Source organism: Polypterus senegalus, chromosome 15, assembly GCF_016835505.1.
Source record: "Polypterus senegalus isolate Bchr_013 chromosome 15, ASM1683550v1, whole genome shotgun sequence".
Lineage (NCBI taxonomy): Eukaryota > Metazoa > Chordata > Cladistia > Polypteriformes > Polypteridae > Polypterus > Polypterus senegalus.
In genome coordinates this window covers 88,597,626-88,613,348 of record NC_053168.1, presented here as the reverse complement: position 1 = coordinate 88,613,348, position 15,723 = coordinate 88,597,626, and the positions used below count along the sequence as shown (strand labels likewise).

Sequence of the window (15,723 nt, the reverse complement as noted above, 5' to 3'; positions counted from 1 at the left end):
TTTGGGGTTTGGGATAGTGAACGCGGCTGAGAGAATAAAACTGAATAAAAAAAACCCCAAAGCTAACCTTTACAAGTATCATAAATTACACCGGCTTTTACAGACTGGAATCAAATGTATGTTTTTATTCTAAAATAGTAAGAATACGTGCAGCTCACATTTCAAAACTGACTCGTCCGGGATCGAACCCATGATGTTTAGATTGTTAGTCAACAGCTGATACTGTTGCACCACCAAAGTGCTCATATCAAATGCGTGTCAATGTCCCACCCTAACGCGGGTTGTTTTTCTGCAGTTATATTCTTGAATAGAAGCTTGTTCTGTAATATTTGTACCTTTTGTGAAAGTGTTTCTTTGATATTTGGACTTCAGGCTTCACACCTTATACACATGTCGTAAATGTAAGAAGGACGGTCCTTGGGTGTTTGTGGGAGCTGTTAACTTTTACATCTGATGATTGTATATAGCGTGGAACTGACCTGTCTGTACTATTCTGTCCTCTGCATCTCCTGGAGTTGAAAAGAAATACCAACATGCAGCAACATGTGGACACTGGCCAAGATTTGAAAAAAAACAAAAAAAAAACCAAACGCAGTCACGTCATGACTACAACCGCATGAAGGTATGCAGATAAATATAATGTTGCATTAGTGCAACAACGTTTTCCGAAATGTACAATACAGGTCATAAAATGAATTATGTCAAATGTCATATATATCTAAGTCTCTCTTATTTTGTCAGGGCGGCTTTGACATCATGGATCAGAAGGTGCATACTAATTCAGTGTGAGCAGGAACACTCAAGAATAAAACAATAAAAACAATTCACATCCAGAGTCATTCTCAGTCACGCACAACACTCACACCCACGTCCACAGTTTTCTCAGTTTCGTTCGTGCACAAGATCTGACACGGTTTTCAAATAAAGAGGGGGTATAACAAAATAAGTTTTTTTGTTGTACCACGTCTTTATCTGAAAACGGCGTCAGATCCGGGGGGTGTGTGGGAGCTTGAATGTGAGAGAATAAAACTGAAAAAAAAAATCGACAAGTACTATAAGTTTACAGACGCAAATCAAATGTATGCTTTTATTGTATGATATAAACAATAAGAGTAGCTCACTACTCAAAATGGTAAATTTGGGAAGCAGCTGATATCGAAACTACAACCTCTTGATTGAAAGGCAGCAGTTCTTAGCATTGCACCACGTAAGCTGTCATATCAACCGCCTACCGTAACCTGCTTCCTTTTTTCTTTGTTTGAATTCTTGAATAAAAGTGCACTTGTTTTGTTATACTTCTACCTTTTGTGAAAGAGTTTATTTCATATTTGTATTTCAGGTTTCACACATTATACATTTCATGTCTACATTTTGTCAATTATTAGTAATACTGTATATGAAAAACATTTCTGTGTTAACGTTTTTACAGAGATTGCTGATGACACTGAACACACATGAAATGTATGTATTGTAAATGACGATGTACTTTTTTACCCAATAAAGCTCTAGCACTTCACTCGAAGATAAACACTGAGCACTGAGAAACTTTTTTGCAAATTGAACTGCGAGGTGGGAGGGGGAATGGAATAGCCGGCTGCTTGATGCTTGTCTAAATCAGCACATTTACAGGACAGAAGATGCTGAGGGAGAGGTGTGAACAGATTTAAGGTGGGTCGGATTTTCAAGTTTTCTCGTAGGCTGTGGTAGTTCTAGTGTTAATTCGTTTAACCTGTGACAATGTAGATGGAAAAGGGTAGTCAGACATGCCTAACATGATGTATAGAAAGTGAAGATGACAGTGCCTAAAAGAGAACAGAGGAAAAAGAGAACTCGGACAGGACAGAGTGCTGTTGTGTTTCTTAAAAATAATGCAGCATTTTCCCTAGTGTCTTTTAGCTGGGTGAGCACCCAGCTGTCATCTTGCATGACATTGCAAGATGATAGCCGCAGATCTACAGGCACAGGCAGATTTAATGATCTGCAGAGATGGCAAGGGATGAGCGGGCGGGTGGGCAAATATTTTAGAAGCAGAATCACAAGTGGCGAGGGGAAGGTGGGGCGGGGTGTTTCAGATCACTGGATGCTGAACAAGCTAATAGTGGGGACGAGGTGGAGTGGAGTTCACAAGCAAAGAGGATGTGGAGGTGGGCGGGCGAAAGGAGGAATGCTGTGATATGTTAATAGAAGGTGTTACAAAGTTATTACACCTTCTATTAGCATTCAGGATTACAGTGTATGCAGAGTCAGTGTAAATAATAAAATAAAAAAAAGACTTGTGGAACCAGCCTGACAGATATCAGAAAAAGGGCGCCAGGAAGTGACATCTCTGTTCCCAGTGTCAGTGCAGGCTGTGTAGTGCTGCCAATCATACAGCTGCTCTCTTCTTGTTCAGTACATAACAAACCAATATATATATATATATATATATATATATATATATATATATATATATATATATATATATATATATATATATATATATATATATATATATATATATACAGTTGTTTAAGCATTAGATGTGTTCTGTGTGCAAAAATCCTTGTAGCACTCACTGTGGTTCCTGTTAAAGTGACTCCTTCTGCTGTTTTTATATTTGCTTATACTGAGGGTTTTGTTAAAGTGACCCCATCTGCCGTTCTTATTTTGCTCATATTTGAACCAGCGTCCATATTGCAAAAAGTGTGCAGAAACCTTTGCAGCACACACTGTGTCCTGTGCAAAAGTTTTGTCACTGAATTGCCGGGGGGTTTGTTAAAGTGACTCATCTGCCATTCCTTTTTTTGTTCATATCTTGCCTTGCTGTAGTGCAAGTGTGCATTGAATATCCAACAGGCTCCCACTTTCCCACTCAAAAGTCTTATTCATAGGTACTGTTAATTTTTTCCAAACATTTTACCAACATGAGTAAAAAAAAGCGTTCAGAAAACAACATTGTTTGGTTATTTCAGAAAAGAGACCCCACAAACTAATGAAGGTGCAGTGTCAACTCCTGATGTGGCAATTTCAGACAAAGACATTGCAGAGTCTGGACCATCAGGGGAAATCTTTTCAGCACACACTCTGCCAACTGATAAATCTAAGCACCACTTATCTGGCATAAGCAAACAATGGGTTAAAGATTTTGATTGGCTAATGGTCAAAGGAAATGGTATGTGGTGCTCATTGTGCATGAAATATTCAAACAAACATCCCCCAAGGAGGGAGTTACCTTGGGTAAACGTTCCATGCACAAGAATTTGAAAAGAAAGCTTGCAGGACCATGAAGATTAGGAAAGCATGTACTAGAGCAAAATAGGAATATGTCAAATTGCAAGAACTGTATCTGTGTTAAATAACTTACAGAGATGCCTTTGTGGGAGCTTTAAGATCCATGTATTGGTTGGTAAAAAATGAGTTGCCACATACAGCGTTGTTTGAAAAGTTATTGGAACACTGTAAAGAAATGGGTTTTTCCTTTTTACAACATCTCAAAGTTGGTAAAAATGTACATTACACCTCTAAAAGAATAATGCAAGAGCTGCTGAATGTCTTAGCACTAGAAATAAAGTCTAGCATACTGAAAAATATACATGCTGAAAGTTTTTTCAGTATTCTGTGTGATGAAACCACATACATCTCAGTTTTAAAACAATTAATTACTTACATTAATTATGTTTGCCAGGTCACTAAAGAGGTCAGAATTAGTTTTGTATGAACCCGCAATATGATTGATGGCAAACCGGAGACTGTAACCAACACACTGAGTGAGACTATGGACACTCTAGGCTTGAAAACTGCTAATCTGGTTGGACTAGGGTCAAATGGAGCGGCTGTTATAATTGGGAAACAGAAAGGCGTGGCAGAAGTGCTTAAAGATAAAACATCTGGACCCTTGGTCAACTGCCACTGTGTAAACCACATATTAGCCCTTGCAAGTGTACAAGCAGCAGTTGCTGTACCTTATTTAAAAAAACTGAATGACATCTTAAGGCAGCTGTTGTATTTCTTCCAAAATTCTTCAGTTAGGATGGCTGGTTTAACGGAAATCCAAAATATTCTGAACATTCCCATGATTAAGCTGAAAATGACTAGTGACACTAGATGGCTGTCCCATGACTCCACAGTACAGTCACTACGTCAGTGTATGATGAGTGTCATAGCTGCTCTGGAAAGAGAGGCCACTGAACGAAGGATTAAGCAGATGTATTAAAATGTACAAATTTTGTTTCCTCTCTGATGATGCTTCCACACGTTTTACCTTTGTTGTCCAAATTATCTAAGGCTTGGCAAAGGCAAGATGTCAGTCTTACCAAAATTGAGCCAATTTTGCTCACCACAAAATTGTCCATCATACAGTTGAAAGACACTCCTGGGAGATATTTTCAAAGCCTTCATCATTGTCTGCCAGAAGAATGGTCAGATCTCTGCATTGTTTATACACAGAGTGATACAATGTCATTCAAAACTGCAATATATGATAAATATCTAGAGACAGTTGTCAAGCACCTAGATGCAAGATTCCCTGACATGCCAGCTTCCAGTTTTTCAAAGGTGTTCAGTGCAGAAACTCACGATTCAAGTGAGTCTGCTGAAATTCTTTTCGATCATTACTCCAAAAATTGTAGCCCTCCAATTTTAAAATTTGAAAGTAGCAGTCAAGGATGGACAGTTGCATCAAAAATGATCATAAGTCAATCATACAAAGACTTCAGTCCAAAACAGATTTTACTAAAAATAACAACGAGATCAGAGCTCAAAGAGTCGTTTTCAAATTAAATTTAGCCAAACTAGCTCATATTGGGCTAGTGATCTCCTTGGAGGGCCCAGATCCTGGGGACTTTGATTATGGGAAACCTGCAGATAACTAGGCCCCTAGGAGGAAAAGAAGAATAAATATTTAATTGAAGACACCTTCTGCATATGCAAGTTGGCTTTGAAGAATATTTTTTTATTTTTCTTGATTAGGTTTCTCTTACTTTTTTTTTCATTGTTTTCACTTTTCTTCCCGACAGCGACAATACTTGTGCCTTTATGTCATAACAATTGTTTATTTAAAATTTTTGCTTGGGTTGCAGGATCCTGAATTGGATAATTCTTAAATTTAATACAAATATTCTGGCACAAGTGTCAAACCTTAAAAGGGAAGTCATATTGAGCATTGGAAAATAATAATAATTAACTAATAAAAATACAGGTAAAATTCCGTTACAATGAATATCTTTACAACGAAATTTTCATTACAATGAAGTATTTTTATGGTCCCAACAGTTTCCCCATATGACGCGAGTCTATGGAAATCTTGTTACTACAAAGTATATTCAGCAGATACTTTCATTACAACGAAGTGCCCAAAAGACCTTGAAATGCCTCAACGAATCAACCACAGAGCAGTTAGTTCTGTGGCTGCAGTTCAGTTGTGCACAATGATCCCCCAAATAAAAACATTATAATTTGTTTTGGACTTTCCTCGTACTGTTTGTTTTTTGTTTCCTGCAGTTTTCAGTGATACCTTTTGCTTATTGCTCATCAACATTTGAAAAAACATCTATTGGAATTTAACTCATTGTCACCCTCCTATAGAAATGTTAGACACAAAAAAATGATAACAGTTCATATTAGAAAAAAAAAACTTTACAGTTTTGCAGCTTTCCATTGCGGCAAAAACAAAAAAGACGTTGCCAGTGAATTCAGAATTTTGCCATCAACGCTGTCAACTTTTTGACAAGTTTCCGGTCGCTGCACTGTAGCAGACATCTCAGTGCATCTCTTCGTGTTTTGTACCTGCTTTTTGTTCTCAAATCGTGTAAAATTGTTTTCTTTTTGTTTTCTTTGGTTTTCTTTTACTAGTTTGCAAGTAGTTATTTCTATAAAATGCTTTATAACATTTGTGAAAGTTTCTTACTTTTGATCGCTATTGCCTTTAGATTCCAACGGGACACTAACGCACTACTTGCGCAGGAAATCCCAGGTGTGTGGCAGGCGCTGTTCATTTACAGCCGGGATGCGCTGCTATCAATGAGACCAGCTACCAGTTACTCCCCATGTATTACTAATATACCGGACAAATTCAAATCTTTGAAACTCAGAAAGTGAGGAAAAAGAGGTGGACTACGAGTACATCTGAAATAGAGAAGTTTTAAAACACTTTTGCCAACCATTATCATGAGCAACGCACAGTCCTTGCGAAAATAAACTGGATGAGCTGAGAGCATCTGCACGATACCGCCACTTAGTGCTGGGCGGTATGTCCAAAATTCTATATCACTGTATTTTTCAAAATTATACCAGTTTCACGGTATTGGATGATATTTTTTTCCCATGCATGAGTAGATGTTAACCACATTTTCCACTGCAATTACTGGCTAAGAATAACCTATTCCACTGTCATGAGAATTGAACAATGTACAAAAAAAGATTAGCATATGCTAAGGTAGCATATGCTGCATAATTATGTATTGATGGGTAAACACTTCCTGAAAGACACAGTTGTCCAAATGGGATGGGTTTGAGGATACGACTGTAAGTGAATGAAAAGATGGAACTCTGGAGAGAGCAACATACAATTGTCTGTGACTGAAAACTGGAGGACCGCCGCCGCGCCCCCACCTCCCAGAGTGAGGGACGTGACTGGATGGCAGTCAGGCGCGGAGGGCAGAATGGGGGGAGAGGGGAAGGACACCCAGGGAGGACTCCCTTTCTGCCCAGCCCCGGAGAGGGGGCGGGAAGTGGGCCCGAGAGGTTTCTGCTCCTAACCGTCCAACGACGGGTCGGCACAACCGGTAATGATCCTTCCGCAGGTTCACCTACGGAAACCTTGTTACGACTGTTACTTCCTCTAGATAGTCAAGTTCGATCGTCTTCTCGGCACTCTGCCAGATGCCGCGAGTGACCGCAGCAGGGCCAATCCGAGGACCTCACTAAACCATCCAATCGGTAGTAGCGACGGGCGGTGTGTACAAAGGGTAGGGACTTAATCAGTACGAGCATATGACTTGTACCTACTGGGAATTCTACATTCGTGGGGAACAATTGCAAGCCCCGGTCCCCATCACGAATGGGGTTCAATGGCTTACCCATGCCTCTCGGCGCCGGGTAGACACACGTTGATCCATTCAGTGTAGCGCGCGTGCAGCCCTGGACATCTAAGGACATCCCTCAATCTCACGTGGCTAAAAGCCACTTGTCCCTTTAAGAAGTTGGACGCCGACCGCTCGGGGGTCGCGTAACTATTTAGCAGGAGAGAGTCTCATTCGTTATCGGAATTAACCAGACAAATCGCTCCACCAACTAAGAACGGCCATGCACCACCACCCACAGAATTGAGAAAGAGCTATCAATCTGTCAATCCTCTCCGTGTCCGGGCCGGGTGAGGTTTCCTGTGTTGAGTCAAATTAAGCCGCAGGCTCCACTCCTGGTGGTGCCCTTATGTCAATTCCTTTAAGTTTCAGCTTTGCAACCATACTCCCCCTGGAACCCAAAGACTTTGGTTTATCGGTTGGCTGCCCGGCGGGTCATGGGAATAATGCCGCCGGATCGGCAGTTGGCGTTGTTTATGGTCAGAACTACAACGGTATCTGATTGTCTTCGAACCTCCAACTTTTGTTCTTGATTAATGAAAACATTGTTGGCAAATGCTTTCGCTCTCGTTCGAATTGTTGGTGGGCGGGGCCCTGTGAATCATGACGCAGGAGGAGGGTTAGAGTTGGCGGGTGGGGCTCTGTTGTGCGTATCCCATGGTCTTAGAGTTGGTGGGCGGGGCTCTTTGAGTTGGTGGGTGTGGCTCTGTCATGCGTATCTCATGGTCTCTGCCTTAGTGAATTGTTGGTGGGCGTGGCTCTGTCTTGCGAGCCCCATGGTTGTCTTGTGTGCCTTAGTGAATTATATATATATAGACTAGCCGAAGACCACCATAGCATATGGCGGTGTAAGAATAGGAACGGAAAACGGTGAGAAAGGAATTCAGTATAACAAAGGCTTAGGAAACCACTATCGCAGTATAATGAAAACAGCAAGGAGCGAAACCAATGCCAATGATTGAGAGAGTCCCTTCCTGTAGCAGCCTTTGATTTTAAGATTCAGAAATTTGTATGTTCACCTATTGTAGTTCTGGGAGAGGAGGTAGGAATAGTGACTGATAAATACTTAGGAACTTACCTAGATAACAATCTTAACTGGAATACAAATACAAAAAAAATATTCTCTAAATGCAACCAGCGCTTATTTCTCCTCCATAAACTCAAACTATTTAAAGTAGACAAATACCTTATGTTGTCCTTTTATCACAGTATGATCCAGTCTGTGATCACTTTCAGTTTCATTGCCTGGTTTAATAGTCTGACAAACCAAAACACAAAAAAGCTTCAGCAGATTACAAAGTATGCAGCTAAAGCTTAGGCCTGATGTAGATGATTTGACTAGTGTGTGTCAGAGGGCAATGTTAAAGTAACTTGAAATCATCTCAACTGATGACAGACATCCATTACATGTAGAATTAAAGTTCAGTAAATCAGGAAGGATAGTGGCTTTGAAAACCCACACAAATTGCTCCAGGAACTCCTTTCTTCCCAGTGCCATACGACTTTTCAATAAGAAATATCGGAGATAATGATTAAGGTTTTGATATATATTCTGTAACCTTTTTTTTATGTTAATACAGTATGTATTATCTAACTGCTTTACCTTAACCTTTCTTCTTTCTAATTGTCTGTTTTATTTAATTCTATCTGTTATTAGATGCAACTGAGAAGGCAAATTTTATGTTTTCTTCTGTAAACATGACTAAATAAAAGAAGTTTTTATGTGGTTAAGTGATGCTTGTTCAAGAAACATTCCTATTAATGCGGCACTCATTCAAGAAAATGTGAGGTTTGTAAAGTCTCTTGGGACCCCCCCCCCCAACTAGACAGCACGCCGAAGAGCGTCCAGAAGTCCGATCTCCACATCTATGGAAGACTGTTTATCTGTTGCCGGGGTAACAGCAGGCTCAAAGCTATGCTGTGTCTCTCAGCTATGCTGCATCTCACTACCAAAGCAAACAGAAAAGATATAGATGGGTGATGCAAGGAACATTGTAAATGCAGGTAACAGGATTACTTGATCACTGATCTGGTCATGACACTGCCTGACTGCTGTGTCTGTGTATAGCAGAGTGGCAGATCATGCTACAATAAATATGTGTGCCTTTCCTGTTTTAAGCTGAATAAAGTTGATTTTGCTACTGAGTACTGTACTGAGACTAAGCCTCATGTTTTGGGGTGCAAGACAAAGACTTATAGCACGACCCCGATCTTTTATGATTTGCTTCTGTGTCGCTTCACTGCAGCGCTGTGAGCCTGTTGTTGCCCTGCCCCAGCATCATATTCTTCACAATATGAAGAAGAAAAGAATCATTCGGCTCCTGATTGATAACTGTGTTGCCTACAACATGCTTCCACATTTAGATAATGTTCGCGTTGAATTACTCCCACCCAATTGCACAGCAGTGCTTCAGCCATTGGATTTGGGCATCATTCGCACCCTGAAAGTGTATTATGGCAAGGAAATGCTGAGAAAAATTCTCGTCAGCATAACTTGTAGGCAGGAGGAGATTAAAATTAGCGCGAAAGAAGCTATTGAACTGATTGCAAACACTGGGGCGCAAGTTAAAGAAAGCACTATAGTAACAAATACAGAATCTCATTACATCTAAATTTTCGTTACAACAAAATATTTTTTAGGTCCCTGGGAGTTCGTTGTAATGGAATTTAACCTGTAGTGCACATTTAATTTTCCCCACCACCAAATTTTCCCGTCCCGCCCCACCCGGCTGGAAATAATTTCTGGGGAAACACTATAATGTTTTTAATTCTGAGCCTTTCTTTTTTGCATTTAATTCTGGTAATTAACATGCTTTTCTTTTTACGTTTTTCTTTTCCTAATAACTCAAGGCCTGTTAATTCACTTGCCCATTGCCATGCAAAATTTTCTGTTATTCTAACTAAAGTGAAAGCTTATCTATTACCCTGGTAGAAGAACTGGTAACTATTTCTTAATCAGTTTGAGTCATTGATCTGGAACATTGAAACATACTAAATCTTAGATGTGCTTATTCAAAAACAGAAAGCTCAAAACCAGATACAGAAAGCATGTATAAAGTGTTTTTGCAAAGCAACTTAATGTGACTTAGAAAGGATTGACAATCGACCATAGAGAACTATTGTTCTCTTTTGTGCAGTTATCATTATTTTTACTCATTAATGTACTTCTCAGCAATGATTACTATCAACGGAGACCAATTTTACCACATACTGTATATTTCATGCACATCTCAGTACCTGAGAGGTCAAATAATATCTTAGTGTGTGTGTATATGAGGAAACAGGTCACAATAAAATAATTGGATGTTATGGATTCCATCTTCACAGTTATTAAGTAATATTTGCACTTACCCATCTTCAATCTATAAAAAATGTTTGCACTCCAGATTGAGTTTGACCTTTTGCTCACAAAATGACTGATCAAATATTATTAAATCATGAAGGAAATGAAGAAAAGGCAAATTAAGTCAGTATGTCTAGTACATAAAAGGTGAATCTGTAATTTTAATATGGAAAAGAACGCTATAGATGATTCAATAGCTATTAAACAAAATGGACTTAAATTACCATTAAAAAAGCTCACAAAATATTTTGCTGCATCCATTCCACTGCATCAGTGAGTAAAATTTTCTTAAATTATAGGTGCTATAAAATAAATACATGGCAAAAATGCTTAGCTGCATTCTTTTTAAATTTTTTTTCCAAACTTTCACAATTGAATCTTTCTCAGAGTACACTAATGCAAAAGTATTCTTCATCTACGTAGGAAATATAATGCATTCTTCTATTTCCTGTGATCTAGTTAGGTTTTACATTTTTTAAATTTATGTTGCCTTTCAGTTTGATGGGTACTATTTTCCCAAAATGGAGAATTGGTATTTGATAATACAAATGAATATTACTTCTTTGCCCTACTACAACTGTCCATGTTCAGAATAAAGGTCATACCTTAAAATACGGCATTTTAACCCTGAAGCATTAGTTCATTCAAAGAATAAGAGTTCAGTTTTTCTCAGTGGTTACGATACAAGACAAAACTATCTTCTATTATTGCTATGAAGCCACTTTGCCACTTTGCCTTTGTCAGTGTAGTACAGAACAAAATAACAATATAAGTTTAGTATATCTCTAACCTGGACTCTTTGCTACATTACATTGCAAAAATTAAAAAGTACAGCTTAAGGGCTAATACATCCAGAAACTGATGTTTTATATGTTGTTACAGTAAACATATAGTTTACAGTGATGGCAGAGAAAAATGGTCAATCAATCTCATATTTTAATGCATTTTCTTTTGGAATTGGTATATATGGTGATCAACACCGGACAACAAGCAAAAAATATATAAATGTTCATGAAATTAAAAAATCACATTACTTGTGTCACACAATGCATACTGTACTGTATGTCAGAGTATATATTCACAATGTCCCAAACACATTTATATTTATATCTACAGCTGGTGTACCTCAACAGTCTGTGAAACTGCATGGGCAAATTAACCTTCTGCTTGGTAATTAATGTATCTCACCTATGCACAAGTATGAGGCATATTCCATCACTTTTCTTAAACATTTAATCTTTAGTCGACTCCCTATGAACATTTTTTTATCATATGATGTACAATGTAAATCAATGAATAAGCTGTCACTGGTGGGTAGACTCCTGACCAATGAATGAGGTGGGGTGGCGGGTCTTTAATTCAAATTTTTGAGCTCCATTTTCATTCATAAAAGCATTCTCTCGAAGTGGTTTATTAAACAATATTTTATTATAAATACATGTGTGGAAGATTTTGAGCTTACAACTCGATGATTTTAAATGCGGATTATGTGACAAGAGTAATGTGAGATTTTTTTCATGGATATTTTGAAGTCGTTTGAGAGTGATGATCACCATATATTATATTAGAAACTTTGTTATACGGTATCTGTTCTGTGTGAAAACATAAGATTAAAATTTTTTCTTGACCTTAAGTACAAACTACATGTATTAGGTGACCAATGAAAAATATCACTTTAGTGTGAAGTATTCCTTCATCAAGGTTTTGCTCATTACTTACAAATCTAGAATTCTTTAACCATTCATCCATTTTCTAATCTACTTCTAAAACTGTGGGTTTTAGGAAGAAACAATCTATTCCAGATGCATCAGTCCTGGATTGGGGACAGTCTATCATAGTGCATACAAACTCATATTCTGCCAGTTTGGAGTTAACCCAACACATGTTTTTTTAAGGTGTCATATGGGTATAATGTATAAATATGGCACAGGCAATCCCCAGGGTGGAATCTTAAACCTGGGACTTTGGAACTGTGAGGCAGCAGTGCTACCCAATATTTTTTATCATAAAAATATCATAGTTTCAAAATGTATGCTCTTTATTACAAAGATGGTTCAGCTAAAAACACTTATTTTTATTTTAGCTTGAATACTTATATAACATCTCCCCATCACTGAGACTCACAATTACATTCTCAGACTGTGACAAGAAAACTATTTTACAAAGGATTCACACCTCATCAGTTTGCACTTGGTATGGACAAATGCAGTTTAAGGCTATATAATATTCCTTTCTTTGAACTGTAAAATAATCCTAATATTAGACACAAGCTGTAAAAGTTACCAACAGGCACTAGTCTCTAATGGCAGCATGTTTTGGATTCCTTTCTGACTAATGGATCTCAATTTCTTCCTAGTTGCCAAATGTATTTAAGTGGATCCTCCCCCACTTGTAAGCTATTTCCAGTTTTGCTGTAAAGTACTTGTTTGTTCAGTATTCTTTTTGACATAGGCTTTATTAAATTTATAGCTTTCATCCTTATTTTGTTTTACTGGAAGAATTCTACCTGCACCATCTATTTAGTATTGGGTTAGTGATGTGATGTAATATCTAAGAATGAAACTATCTAATTCATAAAACAGAGATGTTTTGTCTTGTCCCCTTTTATACTCTTTGTTATGTAGACTTTAACAAAATATTTGAAATCCCAGACACATACATCACTGTCAGGTACTGTAGATAGTGTAGTTCAGCACTTTCCTCCTCTATCCATCTATCTTTTAGATAGAGTAAAAGAACAGGCTATGCATTAATTCATTTATCATGTTAATATGCCCATATTATAAGGAAGCAGAGTACTACGTGAGTGTTGGTTTCAAACCAAACCATACAATCTGATAATTTGTTGTTTCAGTTGACACATAAACTTGTAGTCTTAACTTGTAGTGTAAACTTTTTGGTCAGCACATTTGTGATCACTTTTTTCCAGGGGCATCATGTATAAGTGTTACGTACTTCCGTTTCCATGCTCACATCGCAATGTATAAAAACTAAACTTGGTGTAAAGCCTCATACATTCTCATCCCAGCTCAAACCATTGCATACACAAGTTTTCGGCTTGGTTTTGCAGACTGCCAGCACCCAGCATCAAAGCAGTGCTACTGTTCCTGTGTGGCTTCCCTTTATTTTTTAGATTTACATAATGTGATATTAGAGCCCTGAGTTGATATGGTGGGAGAATGCAGCAAACACCAGATTAAGTAGTTGAAGAATAGTTTTATCTCATTGCATTGGGAAGTATTAATGTTTCTTTATGTATCAGCATAGTTGATTTAGACAGTGTTTATACAAGGAAGTCATAACTGTCTGGCATGGTTGTATCTGATTTTATTGTAAATGCCTGCTACTCTCAAGTCTAAGCATAAATTCCTTTTAACCTTAGATGCAATTGCCTGAATTGTAAACTAGACATTTAATAATTTATTTAAACGTAACCAAGCTGTTTTGATTTTGATTTACAAAAGCATCTTAAAGCCAATATGATAATGTCCCTGCATTTGTAATATATTTAACTGTCATTTCTTATTTATTCCCTTCAGATTTTGAGAAGAGCAGATAAAAATGGTGAGTCTGTTTGTTTTTGTCTTAGTATCATAATTTCTGTAAAGTGGTGACTAATCAGTTGTTATTTTTCGCTATATAAAATCAATAAGTTCATTGATTTACTTTTAATGTGTTTTATTTCTCATTGCAATCATTTTATTGTAAAGGAAAAGTACAGCTAGGTAACTAAAGATTTAAATATATCATGTAACAGGGTGCATAGGGGTAAAATTAGAGGAGGTGGGAATCTTTTTTGCTTCAGTTCCTGGGCCTGTAATGGTGTGTCTCTACCCAGATGAGATAGGAGTCAGTGGATAAGTGGACCTATCAACAACACGCTTGCAGACCTGAGTTTACAGGCAGACAGACTGCAGAAGTGGCTGTCAGGGAGACCTACCTGTTCAGTGCCCTGCCTCTAGGAGATGTTCTAGAAGAAGCAAAACATCAAAGAATAGTTTTTATCCAGCTGCTGACTTTGCAGCTAACTCAGTAGGCATAGAAGATGTAGCAGGCGTAGAGCCGAGCAAAAAATCATCTACCTGTATATGTATAATTATCAAATCATGTTACTTATTGAATGTAGAACTGTTATGATGAGTTTTAACCATTGAAGAGACAGTAACCACAGTTGTTATTACATCATGTTTAATTTCAGCACTCAATCTTATATTAAACAGTTTTATATTTAAACTAATTAACTTAATATGCTTGCATGACACATATCACACACAAGGTTAAAAGGCAAATAACTAATAGAGATAGACACTGTAATGGAAAAAGGAATGCACTATAAACATGAATTCAATAAAGTGCTTTTTGTATCTGTCAACTGTGGTAAAAACATGTATTGTCAAGTGTTGATTAGAGAGAATAGATTCAAATTCTAATTAATTACAATTAAACATATGCCATTGTGAACTGGTCTGATGCTTTTTGTTTTGTAATATCATAGTTTAAAAGTCACATAACATGGAGCAAATAAAAAAGGTTGTAAAGAAATAAGGTTGGAGTGTGTAATACAAGAGAAAATGGTTATATTTTCAGCCATGGCATAGTGAGGTATGTTAGAATGATTAAACTGAAAATGGGTAAGACAAACCCTAAATTTCATCTTAATTAATTAGCTGTAGTCAAGAGGAATCTCATTAGTCTCAGTTGTGTACATTATGCCTGAAACTAAGCTACTGGCTTTGTGAAAACTGGCTGTGGTCTGCATGGAACTATTCCAGGAGAACATCATTTTTCTTTCACCAAATGCAGATAATTAGCATATGATCATAATACTCTACAAATATTCTAAGTAGCTTTCAAGACCACACTTTGTATGTTGTATGTTGTGTCATTTAGAGTTTACCTCAATGACACCTGTGTAATTATAACTTCCAGTGGTTTTCTTTTATATCTGAAGGTGGCTCAGTTTATCAGTTGAACAAGTCTGCTTTCCTTGTTTTAGCATGTGAGTGGTGTAGACATATCTCTCCTTCATTGTCTTGTTTTATGTTCTACAATTTACAGATGGCCTATTATAGCACACATAATTGAATGTGGGGATTGTGAAGGTTAGAAAAGGATAACAAATCAAGAGAAATTAGATATTGCAGCACATAACTGTTGCCTCTGCATACATTTGAAAGCAAAGAATACTCAAGTGACGGTCAATATGTTAATCCAACTTAGAGAATATAACTCTGCTTCAGTATTTTGTCCTTTCTTAATATTTGAAACACTGAGCATTTTTATCCTGAACCATTGTCTTCTCCCTTAATATAACCTTGCCTT

General features: G+C 37.5%; 1 protein-coding gene across 2 annotated transcripts in view; it reads left to right on the top strand.

Annotated features, from left to right (window-relative positions):
* necab1 (N-terminal EF-hand calcium binding protein 1) overlaps positions 1-15,723 on the top strand; it is a 524,092-nt gene that overhangs the window by 27,798 nt on the left and 480,571 nt on the right. For both annotated transcript variants that reach the window (XM_039737164.1, XM_039737163.1), the window contains exon 2: positions 13,941-13,965. In XM_039737164.1, the coding sequence (XP_039593098.1) occupies positions 13,941-13,965 (25 nt within the window). The remainder of the gene's footprint in view (positions 1-13,940; positions 13,966-15,723) is intronic.